General features: G+C 41.8%; 1 protein-coding gene across 1 annotated transcript in view; it reads right to left on the bottom strand.

The window, feature by feature from the left end:
• The window catches only part of BTAF1 (B-TFIID TATA-box binding protein associated factor 1), an 82705-nt gene that overhangs the window by 38735 nt on the left and 20515 nt on the right, over nucleotides 1-23455 (bottom strand). The window contains exons 5-17 of the mRNA XM_075613066.1: nucleotides 21654-21800; nucleotides 21143-21300; nucleotides 19241-19368; nucleotides 17961-18090; nucleotides 13455-13523; nucleotides 11906-11995; nucleotides 6942-7037; nucleotides 5081-5257; nucleotides 3918-4058; nucleotides 1667-1791; nucleotides 1125-1245; nucleotides 495-599; nucleotides 262-411 (exon numbers count right to left, since the gene is read on the bottom strand). Of these exons, the coding sequence (XP_075469181.1) occupies nucleotides 262-411; nucleotides 495-599; nucleotides 1125-1245; nucleotides 1667-1791; nucleotides 3918-4058; nucleotides 5081-5257; nucleotides 6942-7037; nucleotides 11906-11995; nucleotides 13455-13523; nucleotides 17961-18090; nucleotides 19241-19368; nucleotides 21143-21300; nucleotides 21654-21800 (1637 nt within the window). The remainder of the gene's footprint in view (nucleotides 1-261; nucleotides 412-494; nucleotides 600-1124; nucleotides 1246-1666; nucleotides 1792-3917; nucleotides 4059-5080; nucleotides 5258-6941; nucleotides 7038-11905; nucleotides 11996-13454; nucleotides 13524-17960; nucleotides 18091-19240; nucleotides 19369-21142; nucleotides 21301-21653; nucleotides 21801-23455) is intronic.

The raw sequence follows: 23455 nt of genomic DNA, 5'->3' as shown, positions 1-23455 counted from the left end.
AAAGAGACTTACCTACGTGTTTCGCACACACTGGCACTGAATCGGTTAGAGAACTCAAATACCTGCAATGCCTTAAATAAATTAAAAATTCATTAAACTGGACCAAAATGCTCTACGCTCACTTCAATCAGTGCTGAAAATCTAAGGCACCAAATGTCAAGCACGTCTTTTGAAAGGTAATCCCATATACAGGACACCTTACCATTTATTTTCCTCCTAGCAACACAGATGACATTAAAGAACTTTGATCAATATTCCTACCTTCGATTTGGCTTTTATCTCCAGCAGCATGTTTTCATCGATGGGCAAATGGGAAGGCTGCATCATTAGGCAGAGCCAAGCTCCCATCCAGGGGCAAGAAGCAGCTACCACATATTGTATGGATGCCTTCATGATCAATTCCTGCCACACCTATTGGGAGAAACAATACAAACATGTGGTAGCACGAACAATGGATCCAAAAGTGTCTCATAACAGCTCATAGAAGATGGTACCTTGTGAATCAGGTCAAGAATTTCTTGATTGCTCTCCAAAATACAGAGCTGAAATATATGCCGCAGCATGTCTTGCAAGATAGGGGTCAGCCAGCCTGAACAGTTCTACAAAACAATGAGAAACAAGACCGGAATTGTAAATAAACAATTGGAATCAGTGTTAAATAGTCCAGCAATTTGATAAACAAGTTGGCAGCTATGGATTTGAGCAAAACTCAAAAAAGGGATTTTCCTATAATCTCATTTCTGGGATTTGAACATAAAACTGTTTAGATGGGGACAAAAAGGCCACTCCTATTTAGAGAAGTAATACATTTTTTGTACCTGAAAGCAAGTATCAAGAAACCTGCAAACAGTATTGTGGGAAACCTGGGTTTAGATGATTGTGTTTATGTATTCAGGCTTTGAGGTCTCTAAAATACAAAGTAGCATGATGCTTTTCCAGACACGCAACAGGCTAAAATAATATAAACAAAGTAAAAGGAGTTTCGTGTAAAGAACAAGACAAATAATATGGTCATGGCAAGAACACAGCACAAACTTTTACATTATATGTTCAAGGGTTTAATAGTAGTAATCAGAAAAGTATTCAAAAACTGGCATCACTGAGCAAAATGGGAAATTACTAACCTGAACCTGTGTACATAGCAAAGTACATAATGTTTCCAGGGCAGCCCTTCGAACAGATGATATTGAATGGCGTAAGAAAGGCCACACTCGTGGGACTAATATTGTAAGCGACTGCTGAATACTAGGAAGGAAAAGAAGTGGATCATATAAAAACTGTACATAAGAATATCACTTTAAGTTAGTCTTTATAACCTGCTGCTCATGTGAAACTCAATGTCTTTCACACTTGCAAAATTTCAAAATACCGAGCAGTTTCCATTGGTTTTCAACATATTGGTGTTCCCCACCAACGCTGAGTATGGAGCACCACATGGGGTAGTTATGCCGTAGAAATACCATATTACCAAGGCTCGAGAATGAGAGATGGGCAGCCACCCACATTCCAAAATGTCATTAAAAATCCCGTACTGTTTCCCATAGTGCTATAGACATATTTCACTCAAAAACGTTACATATGTACATGATTACCGCACATAATATGGGATATATAAATCCTGTATCTATGACAATTAATAAAAAACAATTGGAGGTTACAAACTTACTTGCACTGCTGAACCTGAGTATACATCAAAAGGGATGATAGAAGGATCATGATACTATTGGTGGAAGCCGTAAGGTCATCTAATTCCAGGAGAGCATCCCATAAAGTGCAAAGAATGAAGGGCACCTAAAGTAAACCAAAAAAGTAAAAAAGGAGTGTAAAACATTGATATATATGCAACATATACACACACACACACATCAGGAAGGGCATGTAACTTGCACACCTGGTCCGGAATCTGTGCTGAAATATGATTATTATTTTTTAGTACATTCTCTAATGACCTTTATTGCATAAATGTTTTTTTACTTTAAGGCTGAACAATGCAAAGGCCATTTTGCACTGTTCACAGGTAAAAGCATGCATCAATCAGAAGGAAAAACACCAACGTAGATCTAACCAATCTCTTAACCAGTAACATCGTTTTAAGACCCATCGCTCTCTGATGAAGTAGCTGTTTGCATTGAAATGCATCAGGGGTAATTGGCATAGTTTGCTGCCTTTAAGTATCATAAAAGTATTTAAAGGTAATGTTTTAGAATTGAGTTGCAGCCATATATTGCGACCTACTGTATTTGTATTTTTCTTTACCTTTTTATATTGTAGTTAAAATTCATTTAAAAAAAAAAAAAAAAAAAAAACCAGCAGAGGTACAAAATAGAAAGAGGGGAGAATGGTACAAGATTGTTACTGAAATATCAAAAAACAGTCAGACCATAGCAAAATCAAATTGAACGAAATAATTATTGCCGTCTCCAGGGGAAAGACGACATTAAGGGCTGAAGAATAAGTGATTTGTTTTAAATCCGGAGAGACTGCCAAAAGGTACCGAAGGATATTTTAAATTCCTGAGATTTGGTTGGAATATCAAAAGATATTGGAGTTACTTCTGACATGAGGGGCCAATGGTTCAATAGATAGTGTGTGAGGCGATGGGGAGAAGAGGTCAAACCTGTCTGGTGCCATAAGCAATGTGAATATGGTTGAAAGGAAGCCTGAGCTACACTCTAGCAAGGGAGGATTTACAGTCTATAAGGCCAAGACACCAGAGGCCAATCTACACTTAGAGCACAATGCTTTTGCACTGGTAAAAGTCGCAGTCTGCGGTCTAGGGGTAGCGATGGGATGCGGCCATGACGGGCTACACTATTTGCACAACCATTGATGGCTAGTCAACCATGTGACTGCATCGCTGCAAGGAAAGACAAAATCCTTGTCTTCCCTTCCAGCGGTCGCATCATCGCGCTTTGCGCGCCCAAGGCGACTGGGGCCTGCCCCATAAAGGGCTGTGCTCGTGTGGTGCGCACGCAGCACCGGCCACAGGAGACTCAGCCCTCATCCAGGGTGGGAGCACGCTTGCAGGCGCCCGAGCGCCGCGACAGACGCAGGGGGATTCCTGGCCAGCTAATTGCGCGCGTGCCCATGACATCACATGAGCGGTTCACCCTCATTGGCTGAACCGTGCACCTGACCAGAGCAAGCGTGACAAATATAAAAATATTTGTCTCACCAAGCATCAGGCCTTTGCACGCTCAGCATGGACATAAAAATGGACTTTAATTGTTTTGATTGCGCGCTCGCGAGCAGGCTCTCAGCCTGGACGCGGTCTTAGGGTGGTAACCATAAAATCGCCAGTCAACTCTGTTGAAGGCGTATTCGGATTTGAGAGCGCGCTATAACCGAGATGTTATCAGCAAGATCAATAGCTTTCCTGGAGTTATCAAGGGTTTGCCTGCAAGGCATAACCCCTACCATACTTAATCCAGCTCGATCAATTGACAACAATTTTAGGCACTACACCTAATGGTTCCATCAGTATTAATAAGTGACACTGTTTTAGCCCCAACGGTTCTAAGAGTCATTATTCAGTTTAAGGATTAATGCAATTTTCACTCTAAGCATGATGTCAGGCAGTTCAGCCTCTAATAAAGCATTAAAATGTTAAAATAAAGAAAAAGGAAGAGGTAAAATTGGAGAAAACATTGCCTAGTACCACATTTGAAAAGCCACCAGGGATTTTAGAGCTCTTCGGATTCTTAAATCATTAAGGAAACCTCTTTGTAAGCAAGAATTTGAGAGATTAAAGCTACTTATTTTGTCCAGAGTCTAGAGAGTTGACAATATTTTAAAAAAAGGAGATTTTTACAATTTATTTCAGGGGGGGGGGGGGTCAGGCACCGTGTCAAAGAATTGTTTGTACTTTTCTTTAACAGATTATTCCACGTAAAGGATACAACATATATTCAGTTTACCTGCTTAAATTGAAGCTTGACAAGACAATCCACAACAGGCACTAAAGATGCAGCAGCAACAGCACGCACATCATCGTCAAGGTCTTGAAGACCTTCGATTATTGCTGGCAGTGCTTTTGGTAATAAAATCTCAATTAAATCCTTTAAAACAATCATAATGAAATACAATTAGATTATGCTAAAAAAAAAATATGAAATAGTTATTAACTCCCTCATTACCCAGAATGACATGGTTATCATGCTATATAAGTTTGTGTTACAAACTAGTGCAATGGAAAAAAAAAAAAAAGATTCTGTCACACCAATGCACCAAACCATTTGCACAGTAGTTGCACAGTATGAGACACGGCTTTTCAAATATCTGTGGAGTGGACTCTTGCCATTCTTTCTGTCCCGGGCCCGGTCAGTCAAGAGCCCACCCCCAATGCAGGCAATGCTAGTGTTTATTTCCAGCACCATCAAGCAAGGCCCTGCCCTTCCAAGCCCCCTCCCCTTTGCTAGCCAACACCCATCTGGAAGGGGGGGGGGGGGAAAGATTCCCCAGGCTCCCATTCTGCAGGCCTCCACCGAGCCTGCAGACCCATCTGAGGGATCCAGGTAAGACCACTATGCCCCCTGACCCATAATCCCCAGGCCCAGCACCCTTTTTTACCCCCCTCCACCGGCCCAGCATCATCTTTTACCCACCCCTCAACCAGGCCCACTACCCCCTTTTAACCCCCCTCCCAAGGCCCAGCACCACCCTAAACCCCTCCCCCCAGTTCTTACATACCTTCCCCCCCACCCCCCCGTCCATTGCCTTCTTATATCCCCTACCCAGTACATTACCTACTCATATCCCCCTGCCCCCAGCTCATACCTGCCCCCAGCTCATACCTGCCCCCAGCTCATACCTGCCCCCAGGGCGCCGGTGTGGGGCCCCATCTTCATTTTTTTGTTTCTGGGCCCAACGATTTTCATTGGCGGCCCTCCCCATTGGTACTGGTCTGAGAAGAATTGAGCCTACGGCATTTCATTTTGCATTTTCAGGAACCAATTTATAATAAAATGTAATAAGTACTAGCGTTTCTGGGAAAACGGAACTTGAACTACATTAATGCCAAAACAGAGTCAATGGCAAAGTCCTTTAAATGTAATAGAAACAAGTGAAATATCTTATTTACCTGACGAATTGCCAAAGCATACTTTATTCCTAGGAGTCCTCCATGTCTCACTTCCCATTGTTCTTGCGTCAGTAACCTTAGAAGGATTTTCACAGTTTTAAGCACTCCGCTCTCAGCCATATGCTTCAGGACAACCCCTAGCGTTTGAGCACAAGTCTCTCGAACCGGTGCAACAACCTAGTTAACATAAAAGTTAAGAAGATCAGAACAAGGATGTCAACATCTTTCAAATTCAATTTTAATCATTGCAGCTCATCTTAAAGTGAGTGTACAGTGCTGCTGCAACTAAAGCATTAGTATTCAAAATAAACAGTAATATGGAAGGAACACAAAGTGATGCATGGATATTGCACTGAAGAGGGGGAGAAGAGGGGGGAGAAGGACAAGAAGAGGGGGGAGAAGGACAAGAAGAGGGGGGAGAAGGACAAGAAGAGGGGGGAGAAGGACAAGAAGAGGGGGGAGAAGGACAAGAAGAGGGGGGAGAAGGACAAGAAGAGGGGGAGAAGGACAAGAAGAGGGGGGGAGAAGGACAAGAAGAGGGGGGGAGAAGGACAAGAAGAGGGGGGAGAAGGACAAGAAGAGGGGGGAGAAGGACAAGAAGAGGGGGGGAGAAGGACAAGAAGAGGGGGGGAGAAGGACAAGAAGAGGGGGGGAGAAGGACAAGAAGAGGGGGGGAGAAGGACAAGAAGAGGGGGGGAGAAGGACAAGAAGAGGGGGGGAGAAGGACAAGAAGAGGGGGGAGAAGGACAAGAAGAGGGGGAGAAGGACAAGAAGAGGGGGGAGAAGGACAAGAAGAGGGGGGAGAAGGACAAGAAGAGGGGGGAGAAGGACAAGAAGAGGGGGGAGAAGGACAAGAAGAGGGGGGAGAAGGACAAGAAGAGGGGGAGAAGGACAAGAAGAGGGGGAGAAGGACAAGAAGAGGGGGGAGAAGGAGAAGAGGATGGGGGAGAAGGATAAGAGGGGGGAGAAGAAGAAGAGGGGGGAAGGAGAAGAAGAGGGGGGAAGAAGGAGAAGAGGGGGAAAGAAGGAGAAGAGGGGGAAAGAAGGAGAAGAGGGGGAAAGAAAGAGAAGAGGGGGGAAGAAGGAGAAGGAGAAGGGGGGAGAAGGAGAAGGGGGGAAGGAGAAGAAGGGGGGAAGGAGAAGAAGGGGGGAAAGAGAAGAAGGGGGGGGAAAGAGAAGAAGGGGGGGGAAAGAGAAGAAGGGCGGGGGGGGGGAAAGAGAAGGGGGGGAAAGAGGGTAGCAGCTCTGGCTGGCATAGTTGGGGTTGTCGAAATGGCGGCTTAAATGCCCTGCATCCCGCATGACAAGGGAGCTTTAAACAGCAGAGCGAGATACCGGCACTCTGTACAGAGGCATCTCTGGAAGCAGGGGAACCCCGGAGCTGATAACGTGGTTCAGCTCTGTAGAGACCCCACTTCAAACCAATTTAAAAAATATTAAAATCACTTTGCTTGGCGTGCTCCTTTAAAGAATAGTTACGTCATTTACTTTAATGGGCCATTCAGTTTCCAATGTGACTAACCAGTGTATAGGCAGATTTTTAAAGAGAGTGACTTCAGTATATTGAAATAATGGCTGCCAATGGAATAAACACGTATGCAACATGTTGCCATAAAAATAACTCTGCTTTGCTAAACCAGCACAAAGCAGTATAGAAAAAAAACTTCTGCCAATTAGCAAGACAATGATTTTTACCAACACACTGTTACTTTGGTTTTTAAATGTTATGAAAGTCAAAATTGCTCTATGCCCACACATTAAAGATGCTGTTCTATTTCATTACATTTCCATCCAGGGTTATCATAAAAAGCAGTACGTGGTGGGTGGCACACATCTCTGTTGCTGTGCAACAAAAGCTTACTTCATCTGAAACAAAATCCCCAAATCTGTCTAATGCAAAGACACACAGCAGACGAATAACCAAGTCTTCAAGCCATTCCTGGTGTTGCTGCTCCATCTGTAGAAGATAGAAAGCAAAAACATGCATCAGAACCCTTGGAATGTACTTATCCAATGTTAAAAACATGCTCAAAATCATTTTGAAGGGCTCAGTTTATACTACACTGACCTGACTTATTGTATTATACCTGATCTTTAGGTGATCTTTTATACACTTTACATAGCATTCTCCTCAGTTACAAATTCACTACTAGCAGAAACGCATTACAAAGCAATACATTATTTTTTAATTTTGTTAAGAACTGCATTAAGTAGAAATATCAGTGCTGGTCCAGTTGCGATCGTGCAGAATAAATGAGCACTTATATTTTTTGTATTTGGACCAACAATTGATACTATAAGACAAGTTTGAGAGTTCTCTTCCTCAGGTCTGCAATACTGATTTACAAAGATTCCATAACCTTAAGGCCGCACTTATAGTGCCGGCGACAGCGAAGTCGCGTCAAAACAGGTGCATTGCCGTCGTCTTGTGCGCTTATAGTAAGCGTGACGCAACAGCTTGGCCGCGATCGCTGGAAGTCATCTCTTTGATTTTTCCAGCAACCGCAGCCTGACGTCACCGTCACAGCACTATAAGCGTAGCCCAACACAGATGTAAAACAGAAAACTTTTCATGCTTTGGAGGGCTTTTAACAATCTTTACCTACAGATTCTGGAACAAAAAAAATTAAATTGTTAATTATCACTATCCTGATTTTGAAGTGAAACTTCTGAGCTGGCAGTAGCTCATTGTAAAATCTCAGGCTAAAATAAATTCAGATGTGACTCAGGCTGCGGCCCCGCTGATTCTGACTGCGCTTATGCGTGAGCGGTGACGTCACCAGCGCTCCAAGCATGAGCGCCGGGTGTCCTGGCTATTTCACAAGCTCGCATGGGGAGGGGAGTTGAGCGCGCTTCAAAGTCTCTTTTTTGTTTACTTGAGCGCCCCCCCAATGAAAAACTTCCAGCCACCAAATACATACAAAAAATATCCCCACCCCCGCAAATATATATATATATATATATATATATATATATACAACCTCCCCCACCCCCAAATACATACAAAAAATCCCCACCCCCGCAAATAGATATACACAACCTCCCCCACCCCCAAATACATACAAAAAAAATCCCCACCCCCGCAAATAGATATACACAACCTCCCCCACCCCCAAATACATACAAAAAAAACACTTAACCAATACATATTAAAAAAAACAATACTTATAACCCCCCCATACATATATACAACAATACATATAAAACACACCCAAACACACACACAAAAAAAAAAAGACTCCAATACATCTAAAAAAAATAAATACAAAAAAGTACAAAATACATATAAAACAAAACCAAAAAACTGGAAAAGCTGCCGTAGCCATCGATGGATCAATTGTGAACACAGCACTAAAGATATCCATTTCTCGTAATTTACCACTATCCATTGAAGTAGCTCAACAGTACCGAACACTCTTTAAATACGCTAACGTCATCATTGATAAAGTCAGCATGGTTGGTGCAGAGTTACTGTCTCAAATAGATGCCAGACAAACATTTCTGGACATGCTGACGTTAACTTTGCAGGAAAATCCATGTTCCTCATTGGTGACTTATGTCAGTTACCTTGTTCGTGCAACACCTATATATAAACAGACTAAACAACGTATGGCAGGGCCAACTCTATGGCGTGGACTTGCATACTATGCACTTGATGAGGTTATGCGCCAATCTAACCGTACATTTTCTCATGTACTAACACAAATTGGTAATGGTATTAAATTAGATGCCAGCGAACTAAACTTAATATAAGCACGTTTCTTTACTCTTGAAAATGTTGCTCTATTGTGTCCAAACGGAATACGCCTATATCTACGTAATAACTCAACATGCACAATGAATTTTGAGCACTGCCCCAGAAAAAGTTATTTGTATTGCTGAAGACATGTTGGTTGCCGAAACAAAGCACAAGAAGCACATGTTAGACTAAAACAGAACAAAATGTCTGTGCTTGATACCGGTGGCTTACCCTATGAACTCACATTCGTCATTGGAAAACCATCTCTCATTACAACAAATATTGATGTATCTGATGGCCTAGCAAATGGTGCATTAGGTAAATTACATCCAATATATCACTGATGGACAAATTGTACGTCTCTGGCTTAATTTTATGTCATCCCCTAAAGTTCAACAAAGGGCTCGCAAAAAAGCCACTGCTTATATCCACAACGTAGCATAAACGCAGTGTCACTTACACTTCACACAACCACTATATCTCTAAAACAGAACAATCACAGCAAAAAAATAATTTTCCATCGATACCAGCTTGTGCAATCACAATACATAAATCCCAAAGAGGGACCTTCAATGAAGTAGTTTACGAGTACTTAGAGGGACATGAAGAATTAGCTTCATTTGCATTGTCACGGGTCACCAACATCAATGATCTGTACATTGTCCCAGTAAATGGTGAAAACAAATATTCTATCGTGGGTCTAAAAACACTATGTGCACTACTGATTTCCATAACGAATTTCAAAGACTTGAAAGCAACCAATCAATAATGCAAGACAATTACAGATGATACATAGCAGAACAAATCTATCACTACAATCCTCGACTTGCCAAAGCCTTACAGCGCAGCATGCTGACCTCACTGATGCTGTTACTCTGCACTGGCAAATCTTGCTCCTTTCGGAGACTTGGTTAGAAAATACGGCACAAGTGACCATTTCCAACTTCAATTACGTTGTTCAGTATAAATGTTCACGCTGGTGGTGTTGCCGTGTACTACTACTGCTACTACCTACTACTGTCCTGCGAGTACACCACAGAAAGATATAATAATCCGCCAGAACACTACTTTACCAGTCCCTGTTACATCTCTTGGCGACAAATGCGCTTCGGATTACATATTACCAAACGGTCAACAAATACTCACTATTGTCATATACTTATCTCCAAACACCACCATTAAGATCATCAATAGTGATATCTATCAATTATATAATATTATAGGCTAAAGCAGTAACATTACGGCATTATTTAAAACCCTGCTCTCTGATTGGATAATGCCTGGGACTTTAACCAGAGAGCAGGGTTTTAAATAATGCTCGGAATGTTTGTAGCTTGCAATGTGTCATTTTCAATGTGCTTATTTCCAGCCAATCAGCTTTCAGAACAGCTGAGACAGGGCAGGGGGTTGGGCAGGAAGTATCAGCCACGGGTTGGCTCCTCCCACACCCTCCCGAGCTGACAGATTTTATGAGCACATTCAGTTGAATTGAGGGGGGAGGGGGGGAAGGCGAGTCTGCAAAGTTTAGTGAGTGGCTGCATTTTTTATTGTGGCTGCAGTGTGTGCGCGTGTGTGTGTAGAGGTGCGATGTGTGTGTGTGTGTGTGTGTGTAGAGCTGGTGTGTGTGTGTGTGTGTGTGTGTGTAGAGCTGCGGTGTTGTGTGTGTGTGTGTAGAGCTGCGGATTTGTGTGTGTGTGTGTGTGTAGAGCTGCGGATTTGTGTGTGTGTATGTAGAGCTGCGGTGTTGTGTGTGTGTGTGTGTGTAGAGCTGCGGTGTGTGTGTGTGTGTAGAGCTGCGGTGTTGTGTGTGTGTGTAGAGCTGCGGTGTTCTGTGTGTGTGTGCGTAGAGCTGCGGTGTTGTGTGTGTGTGTGTGTGTAGAGCTGCGGTGTTGTGTGTGTGTGTGTGTGTAGAGCTGTGGTGTTGTGTGTGTGTGTAGAGCTGCGGTGTTGTGTGTGTGTGTAGAGCTGCGGTGTTGTGTGTGTGTGTGTAGAGCTGCGGTGTTGTGTGTGTGTAGAGCTGCAGTGTTGTGTGTGTGTGTGTAGAGCTGCGGTGTTGTGTGTGTGTGTGTAGAGCTGCGGTGGTGTGTGTGTGTGTGTGTGTGTGTGAAGAGCTGCGGTGTTGTGTGTGTAGAGCTGCGGTGTTGTGTGTGTGTGTGTGTGTGTAGAGCTGCGGTGTTGTGTGTGTGTAGAGCTGCAGTGTTGTGTGTGTAGAGCTGCGGTGTTGTGTGGGTAGAGCTGCGGTGGTGTGTGTGTGTGTGTGTAGAGCTGCGGTGTTGTGTGTGTGTGTGTAGAGCTGCGGTGTTGTGTGTGTGTGTGTAGCTGCAGTGGTGTGTGTCTGTGTAGAGCTGCGGTGTTGTTTGTGTGTGTGTGTGTGTGTGTGTGTGTAGAGCTGCGGTGTTGTGTGTGTGTGTGAAGTTGATTTAAAGTGCCGTAAATGTAATAACATACATTACACTGTACAATCACTACAATGTTACAAACCCAGAGACGTTTCACTTCCACTTTGCACACACCCTTTTTTTGTATTAATGATGATGCCATCAATAGCCAAACACACACAGCTAAAACCCGTTATAACGCGGTCCTTGGGGGCCACGAAATCAGACCGCGTTATAACCGGGATCGTGTTAAAATTTCACCTTTACCCGGGGCCGAGCTGTACAAGAAGAAAAAAAAAAAGTATCAAATAAGAATGAATGCCAAAGCAACAGGTCGCCGCACCTTCCCTTTAAAAGGCCCTAAGAAAGCCAATTACATGCATGATTTGCATGTGTATGTGGGCTGCGCCTCCAAAGCAAAAAGGTCAAACAAAGGGAAAAAGCTGTTAGATATGCAAGTCTGAGGTTTATTAAGCTTGTATTTAGCTTTTAGTTCCAATATTGTGCAACTAGCCCTTGCATCTTTATGTTACTGGCTAATATGGCAGCATCAGCAAACTTGCAGATGGAACTTTATTAGCTTGCAGAGGAAGCGAACAGCCATGTGATGTGAGAAAGCATGTTTTAATACCCAGAAATCAGACAAAAGACCATTCATTACATTGACCAGGTAAAATAAACACACGTGCACCACATCCTGCAGATTACCTCTTCAAGTGTGCAGTCTGCAATTCTGCCGCCACTTTTGCCATGCGCCTTGAGGATTTCCCGGAGCCCTGTACCTGCTCCATGGCGAACCTGAGAGAAATCAGAGTCACTGCTTTACTTCCAAAGAAGTTTGATAGTGGGGGGCAAGCACAACTTAAATCAGCTGACAAAGGAAAACCCTCTTGGTCACAGGGCAAAGAAAGAAAATAATGTAAGAAGTGTTCCTAAACAGGTGGGGGGTGGGTAGTGGTTTAAAGCAGCAGTTCAAGCAATATCCTACATGTGTGTTTGTTTTTTAATAAATCAGTTCTGTACTATGAGAAAATACTTGTAGCATTTAAATTAAAAAAAACATTTTTAATGTTTCTAATGTAGGAAGCATTTCCAAAGTGACAGCCCCTTCCACTTCTGACAGGCTCTGGCTCTTGACCCCCGCCCTCTCTCTAGCAGTGCACCAATTGTATCTAGTAACTGCCCAGTCAATCATATACCAGGACTATATTGCCCAAAATGCTGTGCAAGAACTGAATTAAATAACCCTGAACAAGCGATCGATTATAGGAGATCGATCTGCAGCTTAGCTAATCACTTGTCAGTGTGCAGATTGTATTGATATACATATTGAATGGGAAAAAAAAAATATATATATATATATATATATATACAGGCAGATGAGCATACAGTTATATTTGCATATTTGCTTTCCTGTGGAGGGTTTTTGTCACTTTTTTTACTCACCATAACTTAACTCAGTATTATGGTTTAGCCTATCCCATAGCCTCTCTTGCATTCCCAGTAAAATCAACCCCACACTGATGAGACCCATCAAGGTCGAAACGGCTGTCTGTGGGTGGTTTTCTGGGTATGCACCTTAACCCTGGCTGTGCTCAAAGCTGTGACCATGCAGCAAGCTTAAGCCTATAGGGAACCATGTTAAAAATGGTTATTGAGGCAAAAAGTGACACTGTGTGCTCATTTGCATGTCATTTCCCAGAATCCCTTGCTGCAGTGGAAGTGCTGTATGCTGGGTGATAATGGGGAAAGGCGGGGTTGCAGACCTGCCTAAGACATGCAGATGAGCATACAGTTATATTTGCATATATATATATATATATATATATATATATATATATATATATATATATATATATATATATATATATATATATATATATATATATATATATATATATATATATATATATATATATATATATTTTTTTTTTTCCCATTCAATATGTATATATATATATATATATATTTTTTTTTTTTTTTAAACGGCAGCTTGAACTGCAGCTTTAATAATTACCTTCACTATAATAGTTAATACAGATCACATTTAATGTAACTTTAGTCACAGCTGAAAGCAGCTACAGATGGTTCTAATTATATTTATACTCTAATCCAATGCTGGATGAAGCACATGTGTATGCATATAAACAGAGTGGTGGAGTTTTTAGGATTATAAATGCCATTAACTGCCCATTTTTATTTTAGGTTCGGTTATGTACTTATTTCCAACAGAATTTAAGACAGAATACCAACTCACCTCCCAAGATGGGTTAAAGAGATCGTTACAAAGCTCTTCACAAAAGCTCTCCAGGGGCCATTCGGTCGTCTAAATAAAAATGAGAAGGTTAGCGAAACCGTCAACAATTGGTTTGTGGTACAATATATGCATCTTATAACCATGCGCTTTTCTGAAGGAAGCAGTGTGCCTTGTACAGAATCTTTTCATAATCATGTTCAATCTACAACCTAAAGAAAAATCTTGTACTGTGAAACTGAAGCATCATAATTCTGTCTACCTATATATGTATAGCCACTTGCAGAGGTGCTACTGGACGTGAACACAGAAACAGGGTTATTCCTAATACCTGACCTGTTGGTGGCTCTTGATCGGTTGGCCATCCTTGCCCTAGTGCTTTTACTTCATTGCAAATACACCTGGGGAACCCTTAGTTCCCAAGATACTTACCGGTAAAAAGTACCAGTATTGGGGTCCCCTCCAAGGGGAACCAAATACCAATATAAACCTTGTCACGCGGGCCAATAGGAAGCTGCCAACGTGATCCATAACGCGGCGCAGCTAAGAGCACCCCCCCCCCCCCGAATCCCATCCTGTTTAATTTAATATATATATATATATATATATATATATATATATATATATATATATATATTTTAATATATATATAAATTTTTTTTTTTTTTTAAAGTAAATAATGGGTGAAAATAGAGTCCCAGTATGCTAGAATGCCTTCTCTGCAGGCCTGCCTCTGGAGCTTAGACAGGGGAGATAGACAAATTCATAACTTAAAACTAAAAGCGGCAATACTCACCTGGGAGGTCTGATCGAAATACAAGACCAGATTCGGGCTCTGCTCGCCCAGCCCACAGCTTACACCCATACCAAACAACCCCAAATTCCCCCCAGGATGTGGTTCCAAACTCTACGAACAATTAAGAGGAGAGATTGGGACGATTGCGGATCTTCCAAGCCTTGGGAGGCTCCTGAGCTACCAAGAACTACGTACTAAATATAAAAATTAGGGAACTGGACACATTCAAATACTTACAAATTCAACACTTCATCCACAAAATATGTCCAGACCCAGAATTCCCCCCTCTCACTAAATTTGACCGGCTATGCAAAGCTAATACCTACCAAAAGGGCCTAATTTCGGAAATATATGCCAAATTAGAGAACTCCGTGGCCCCTCAAAACCACGATTATATGCTCAAGTGGGCAGCAGTCTTAAATATCACAATAGAGAGAGAGATTTGGGAAGAAATCTGGATGGCAGCCTCGGGAACATCCATTTGCACAACAACCAAAGGAGAACGTCTACAAAATTCTCTACCACTGGTATCTTACTCCGGTGCGATTAAATCAAATCTACCCCCTGGCGTCAGACCTATGCTGGAGAGGCTGCGGACTTAGAGGGGACATGGCCCACATCTGGTGGACATGTCCAGAAATTGTAAAATATTGGACTAAGGTCAATAATTTGGTAAAAGAGGTCACTGGCCTAGAATTACCTATAGATCCGCTGACCTTCCTACTTGCAAGGCCAATATCAGGAATTGACCGTCCAAATGGGAAATTAATCTCCTTCATTCTTACCGCGGCTATTTGTGAGATAACGGCCTCCTGGAAGAAACAAACCACCCCCTCCAAGAGGTCTATAAAAAAAGGATCAGTGAGGTGATGAGCATGGAGAAATTGACGGCTATACGCCGACAAAAGCTCTTCACATGCTATAAGAATGGGAGCCTTGGATACTTCTCACGAGATGAAGAAACCCCATAAACACCAACGTAGAGCTCAAGTATAGCCCCTAAGACTCTTGGGTGCAGACCCAAATATGGACAACCATAGGAACCGGCCTTCCAGGGCGAGTATGCCCTCCTTCCCCCCCCCCTCCCCCATCCCTCCCTCATCCCTCCCTCTCTGTCCTCTCTCTCTGAGGACCTCAAATTCAGCGACGGCCAAGGTTGTCCTTTCCCCCCCCCCCCCTCCCCCCAAAAAAGATGAAAATGTTAAGGTATTAGGATGTGAAAATTGTATGATGAACATTTCTTGTATTACTGCCTAATAAAAAATATTTGGAAAAAAAAAAGAAGTAAATATTGAGTGGGGGTGCGGTAAGTAGGGGGTGCATTTAAAAAAAAAAAAAGCCATTACATTTACTACATACGGATAATGATTTTGATTTTGAGACCCTTTATAGATCAAAGTATCAACCATCTTGTTTATCAGGTTTCGTTTTTCCAGTCTAGAGCATTACTACTAATGCTTTAAATGTGCTTGGACCAAATGTATAAAATATAGATTTTCTTCCATTCCAGAATGTGACCAAACAAATGGCCTAGGAAACCAGCCGGCAGGGTTTTTTTTTTTTTGAAACACATTTTCATTGATTGAGATTAAAAAACAAAAAAAGTATCCAACTGACAAAACAACAATTACCAGATATGTGCATAAGGTACGGTTACTAATACCTTGCAGCTTTGACACATATAAAAACAGTTGCCTAATTACATTCTGCCAAACAATTAGGAGGAATAAGCCTTTAGGGACGCCGACCCAGGGGAACCATTTATCCTCTTGCATCATGGAAGTTGAAACATATTTGAAACCAATGTAGAGTAATATAATAATGTAAGCTTAGGTTCGTGCAAGGTCTATTTACAATATGGTTAAATGTTACATTTGACGACTAAGAAATGTACATATTTATACTACGGAAACATTTTTGGGAAAAGGAAAAAAAAAGTCAAAACACATTTTGGTGGCGTGTACGCGCGCAAGTTACATTCGTTTTGCACAGCTATAAAATAATTCATTTTAAATGTAGAAATAATTTGTGTGCGCGCACTATATTTTTATATTCTACCGATATATTTTACTGGCAACCAATAATTCAGGTTCCATACACAGGTCTTAAATAGTTTTAACATCTCGCAAACACATCCCTATTGATTTGGCCCACAAATCACCAAGACTGGATCACCTCCATTGGGAGGGTAGAGGGAAACAAGAGGTCTCCTCTCACTGCTACTAACAGGGATCTGAAAATCCGCACCCCCAAAAGAAAAACACAAAAAAAACGTGAATAAATTAAAATAAAATGTCCCTGAGAAGTATAAATCAAAATGATCCGAAAGTGAAACATCGTTGATACAAAGCAGTTAAAAGTAGGGAGTTTTACTCCATGTGTTGACCCTACCTGTTGTTTTTTTTGCCACCCAAGATGCATATTTAGTTCATTTTTTTAATTATTATTACAGGTTTGAAGCAGGCGGTCTCCAGAGATGGGCAGTGTTAATTTCAGCTCCAGGGACCGCTGCCTTCAGAGATACTAACCTACGTAGTTTTGCCGGTATCTCTGCAGCCAGGGCGATAGTGTGCCCAACATACTGGCGGCTGTAAAGGTTACGCGAGTCAATAGGAAGCCGTGACGTAATCTGTTGCGGCTTCCTATTGGCCAGCGTGACCGGAACATTTAAACTTCACAGGCAGCCCAGCACCGCTACCGAAGTATCTTTGGAAGCAGGGGGTCCCCAGAGCTGAAATTAACAGTTCAGCTCGGGAGACCACCTGCGGCAAACCTGTAATTAAACAAAACGCATTTCAGCATGTATTGCTAACATATTTACTCATTAGGAATTTCCTCCATGCATCCAGCTCCACCGCCCAACTGCAAATGTCACTGAGCCAGCACTGTATTGGTTTGCTTCTCACTGCAATCTATTTAAAAAGGGGGCAATCCTCCAAAGACCAAAGTGAACTATTTCCAATTGATACCCAATTTACCCTATTCTGACACATTTAAGTATTTAAAGTTTATTTTAAACGTCCCCTCCTCCCGATCTTCCCGTATCTTTATTGGTTCCCTGATAAAGGATAGGATAAGGTTAAATAAACACTTGATTGACAAACACTTCCCTATTCAGAGCCCCTGAAATTCAACTGGCCGACTGTGTGGGACTGCACCATTAAATACGGAATGGGACATTTGGTCGTGGCCATCTCGCCGCGACCAAGTCTCTGCCGGCGTTTGGCCGCTGGGGGATCCTACGCCACAGCCGCTCTGCCACTGGACACTCAGCCGCCGGCTGCTTTGCCACAAAGGCAAGTTAATTCAAGGGGTTTCAGTGGTTAGGGTAGGGCTAGCTTTCTAGGGTAGGGGCTAGCTTTAGTATTTGGGGTTAAGATTAGGAGTTTTTAGTGTACAGTTAGGGGCTTATCTTGGCGGCTAAGCAGCGGCGGAAAAATGTCCCAGCAGCGAGGTAAGCGACGGCTAAACCCCAGCAGAAATGTACTATACTGCCTTTAAATCATACAAAGACTAACACACTCCCTCTCCTTTAATTGTGGGGGCAAACAGAGACCCAAAAGGTCTTTCCATAACTGCCTTATGAAACCGGCAAATAACACTCACTGTTGATTAACCCAACTCTTACAACTATGTTAACTCCACAATTGACAATTGACAGATACATACAAAATGCATCAGAAATAAATGTAAAATTGCTCGAAACACCATACCTCATCAAAAAGGGAAGAATTATCAGGAACGTTATCTATCAACACCTTAGACTCTGTTGCCGGTTGGTTGATTACAACATTAGTCACTTTTCTCCGCTTCTCCTCAGGTTCCCCATCAGTACTATCGCTACTAGAAACAAAGAAAAGCCACAAGTTAATGAGACCTAAAAATGCAAAACAGCAGTATTTTCTAGGACCCTCTGTTAACGACAAATGAAAGGAATCCAGTTTTAGTGCAATTTACAACCATAAGTCTGACAAAGGGACCAGGAGGCCTTAAAACGTTGCTCTACTTTGCACATAAAACACTGTCTCTTTTCTTTCCCCCATGTGCTGACATTTTTTTATTGCTGCTGGGGTTTTTTGATACATTAAAGAAGAAACTAGGTGAGACCAAAAGGAAACCGCGAGTATAATTTTCTCTTATTTTGTGAGCGCTGATCCAATTGGTTTTTATAGTTGTATGCATCTAGCGGTATAGGTGCAGGATCCTAGCACCTCCACCCGACTTATATAAGACAGGGTGAGTGTATATTGCACTAAAAAAGAATATAGAATGAACTTGCAACCATAGACTACATCACAACTATGTAGATAATTGTCTGGAAAGTAAACAATATGTGAAAGCTTAGAAAGAAGAGTTAAAGCTGCTATGGTCTGAAGCCAAAATGTTTACAAATGACTGGCACAATTTTTGAAGAGAAGAAAAAAAGTTAATGCAAGACTTCAAAGCACTTGGGGGACCCGTGATTCAAACAGAGTTTAGTTGTTAAACAAGTGGTGGTGTCCCAGGCTGATTGACAGCACCCAAAGGTATTCCGGGCCATACTTAGAAAGAGGAGCTACGCCATAAGGCACCTTATTAGCCATTAATATGAATGGGCATTAAGGGGTCTTGCAATCTAGCAGCACTAAGTAAATCTGGGTCTTTGTGGGGTCAGGAAAAAGGTAGCTGCCTGAAGTACTGCCTCATTTGTTTACATGCAAGGGTTTTCTGGGTACCGTCAGTTAGCGAGTCATCTTAAAAAAATGTCAATGTTTAGAATCGGCTTAAGTTTTGGGGATCATCTAAACTGCAGGTAGAAAGGGAATCGCTACTTGCTGTACCTGGAACAAGATACTATGCAATATTAAATACTACGAATAGAAATTTTGAATAGGAAGTTGGTTTTATGCATGAGAAGAAATATCAGTTTTAAAATGACAACTCTGAGTTAGATTAGATTAGTATTAGATTTTGCCGTACAAAATAAAGTGTAGAAACAAAAGATTCAATTTACCTCTTTTCGTTTGTCTCAATTGTATCTCTGGATCTCTGCTTTGCAATTAACTTTGCCATTCGCTTGGCTTTGTTTTTCTGTCTGTTACTCATTCCCGGAAGAAATTCAGAATCAATAAACTCTGCTGCCTGTAGAGTCAGAAGCCATTTCACACTCTGTTTCAGTGATTTGTCAAACAACCTCACTACACCACTAAACAAACCAGACATTCATAAGTAATCAACATGCATTTCAGGCTTCCACAGTGTAACATTACAAATGCAGAAGTATTAAAGCAGTGGTAAATATATATATATATATATATATATATATATATATATATATATATATATATATATATATATATATATAGTATGATTTGCACGTTACAGATGTAATTTAAAATAACAAAAGTATTTTCTAGAAATATACATCAAGCAGCAGCTGAAAAACTTTTAGAATAAAATAAAAAAAAATTTTTTTTAAAAACCTCATACTTAGAGTAATTTATTTATAAAATGTTTTACCTGGAAGTAATACATTGAGAGTTACCTCTCGTTTTTAAGTATGTCCTGGGCACATAGTTATGATGACAAATACATGTTTACAAAAACATAGTTACATTAAGTGAACAGGGTTATACATTATATACAAAACATTGCATGAACAATTAAAGATAATATATATTATAGGCATATGTAACAGTTACAGACCAGATTAAAATGTGAGACAGCTTTAGTTTTGAAAGAACTTAAACTGGTGGTGGATGTGAGAGTCTCCGGTAGATTGTTCCCGTTTTTGGGGCACGGTAAGAGGAGGAGCGGCCGGATACTTTGCTGAACCTTGGGAGCATGAACAGTCTTTTGGAGTCAGATCTCAGATAAGTGCTGCATGTGGTAGGGGTGAGGAGCTTGTTCAGATAGATGGGTAGCTTGCCCAGAAAGTATTTGGAGGCAAGACAGGAAAGATGAACTTTGCGCCTAGACTTGAGTGATGACCAATCTAGTTCTTTGAGCATTTCGCAGTGATGTGTGTTGTAGTTGCATTGGAGAACAAAACGGCATATTGAATTGTAGAGGGTGTCAAGTTTGCTAAGATGGGTTTGGGGTGCCGAGCCATATACTATGTCCCCATAGCCGATAACGGTCATTAGCATCTGCTGTGTGATACGCTTTCTGACCAGCAGACTTAGGGAGGATTTGTTAATATAAAGTACACCTAGTTTGGCATAGGTTTTGGATGTCAGGGTATCAATGTGCATCCCGAATGTTAAGTGGCAGTCAAACCATATGCCCAGGTATTTAAAAACTAGTAACAGGAGTTAGGGTGGTGTTAGCGTTGGTTTTGATCTGGAGCTCAGTCATTGGAAGCTTTAAAAATGTAGCCTTGGTCCCAAATAACATTGTTACAGTCTTGTCAGTGTTGAAAATTGGATTTCCCAAAACAAACTGTTTTTAAAGTCTCTAAAAGTCAGACTGAAGTATGTGTTCAAGGTTGGAGACGCTATGGCTGTGTGCATATAAGATTGTGTCATCTGCATACATGTGTATTGGAGCTCCCTTACAAGCTATAAGAAGATCATTGATGAACACTGAGAAGAGTAATGGTATATCAACAATCTTCAGTGCCTTTGCCAAAAAGTGTGTGAGTTGCTAAACCATCAATCTACATTAGAAACTATTTCTACAAAATAAAATTCACAAAAATAGGGACAATACGGTCAAGAGTGTATGGAAGGTGTGTATGTATATCTATATAAATCTACTGTATATATATTCTGAACAAAGTATCATATTTTAAATATAAAAACAGCTGTGGGAAGGACATGAAAAGAACTCAAGTAAAATAATGTAAAAAGGACAATCAGCACAGACTGCAGCTCATAAGATTTAACATGACACATAGAACAAAGGTTTTACTTACAGGTTTATTTACAAGTGCAGTAGTTGGCATATAATCCAAGTCTTCATCATTAAATAGATCTTCTGTATTCATGCCTATTGCAGCTCCCATATCAAGACCCAGTTTCCGCTGTAACAATTTTCTTTGTCGCGCTATCCTCTCTTTAGGGTCAATTTCCCCTAAAACCGAAAAACACCTTTTTAGTTGTTTGAAATGTGGACAGTAAATGTGTTTTAAAAGGCATTTCACCCCATTAAAAGCCACAGAGGTGGCTGGCAATGCATTGCTTCTCAGGTCCCAATGGCAATAAATCAGTCACAACATCCTAGCATGCTTTATACTTACAAAAACACAATACAGACAAGCATTCTAGGGTCTCTAGACAAGTGCGCCCCCCTCCCCAAGATTTGTAATGTACATATTGACAATACAATTATTTACAGCAAACTTGTTCCTCCCCAATGGAAGCATTTGCGGTCTACATGGGTGAGGATTTAGGTTGTGGCCTATAAGTTACTTCATAATCGTTTACCTGACTTGTCATCTTGAATTTCAAACTCTGCTCCGGCTGAGCCTAGAAGCGAGGCACCGTGTTTTAACAATCTTGAGATATCAAACCTGTCAAAACTTAGACGATCTGATGCAGAAGAATCCTCGTTAGAACATTCAGATCCAGGCTCTAGATTAGTTTCAAAGGGGAAAAACAAAAAACAAAAACAAAACGATTTGTGTAGGAAGGCCCATCGGTTTTAAAAGCCCGTCGTAAAGTCAAACTAATCTAATGGTAGTAACAGGTTAATGCTATAAAGTCCTTTCAGATGTTTTTTTTTAAACACCTAGTTTAAAGTCTAAAATGGAGACGTCCAAAAATGTTAAAGCCACTGTTTAGGCCCTTACATCTTCCTATTAACAGGGCCGCCAACAGAAATCGTGGGGCCCAGCAAAAAAAATTTTTTTAAGCAGGGCCCCCCATGTCGGCGGTATTGCGAGCCCCCCCCCCATTTCACACCTCACAAGCCCCTTCTCTTGCTCCCCCCTGTTCATGTATTTCTCATCCCTCCCATCTCACCCCCTCCTCATGTATTTCTCTCCCCTGCGTCTCACTCTTACTCCTTTTCCCTCTGACCCCCTCTCCTCTCGTCAATTAACCCACGCTCACTCACCAATTGCCTCACAATTCCCCCTACCAGATATACCAATAAACTTCCCACCCCCAAATACACAAAAAAAAAAAAAAAAAACACCACACACTAAAATAAAAAAACAAGCCTCCCCAATACATATAAAAAAAATCCCCCAACCCATATAAAAATACCTCCAAGCTCACAATACATATAAAAACACCCTGAAGCCCCCCCCATCACATAAGGACCCCTATACATATTAGAAAGACCCCCACATCCCCAATACATATTTTTTTGAAGCCCCCCCCCCATACATATAAAAAGAAAGACTTACCTTGTGGATGATCAGGCCGGGTCCAGTGGATGTGGGGGCCTGGCAGCCGGCACTGCAAGTTGGGCTCGACCTCTGGCCAGGCCGCGGGTGATCTCACTGCCGGACCCCGAATCTCCCCTCAGCAGCAGCCTGCATGCCTCTATCCCTCTGTCCCACGCCGAGCTTCCGACAGACCTCCCTCTCGGGCTGTCGTGCGCCGGAAGCAGAGCACCGACGTCAGAGCGCTTCTGGCGCGCTTACGTCAGTCAGAGAGGCTCGTCGGCGAGGGACAGAGTGATGCAGGCCGGCAGACGGGCCTGGGCAGAGGTCGGACCCAACTTGCAGTGCCGGCCGGCCTTCCCCCGACCGCTAAACCCGGCAGACCCACCTTGTTGGCGGCCCTGCCTATAAACCTCCACTCCACAATTTCACATTTTCATAAAAGCCAAAACTTTGCAGTCCTTAAATACATTTTTAAAAAAAAGTTAATTTTAAAGATGTCAAACACCTAATTTTAACCAAATAAACGCCTACACTAAGGCTGCGCTTAGTGTGCTGGCGACATCGCGTCAAAACAAATGCACATTGCCGCCGTCGAGTGTGCTTATAGTAAGCGCGACAGCTTGGTCACGATCGCTGGAAGTAATCTCAATTTGATTTTTAAATCCAAATTGACGCCACCGGCACTATAAGCGTAGCCTAAAGCAGCAATCCTCTCCAAAAGCCTTTGAGTTTCAACTTCATGTTAGTATCTGGCCCCCTGAGGATGTACTGCTCTTTCAAAAAGAAAATAAACCTGTGTTTTCAAAAATAAGTGTAGTCTCTAGCGTTAAGTTAACAGGACAGCCTGCTCTTGGCGTTGAGGATAGCTCCATTATAACCTCTAACACTTAATAT

This window comes from Ascaphus truei, chromosome 8 (genome assembly GCF_040206685.1).
Source record: "Ascaphus truei isolate aAscTru1 chromosome 8, aAscTru1.hap1, whole genome shotgun sequence".
In the NCBI taxonomy this organism is placed as follows: domain Eukaryota; kingdom Metazoa; phylum Chordata; class Amphibia; order Anura; family Ascaphidae; genus Ascaphus; species Ascaphus truei.
Note: the sequence above shows the minus strand (reverse complement) of the source record. Positions and strands in the feature narration are given on the sequence as shown.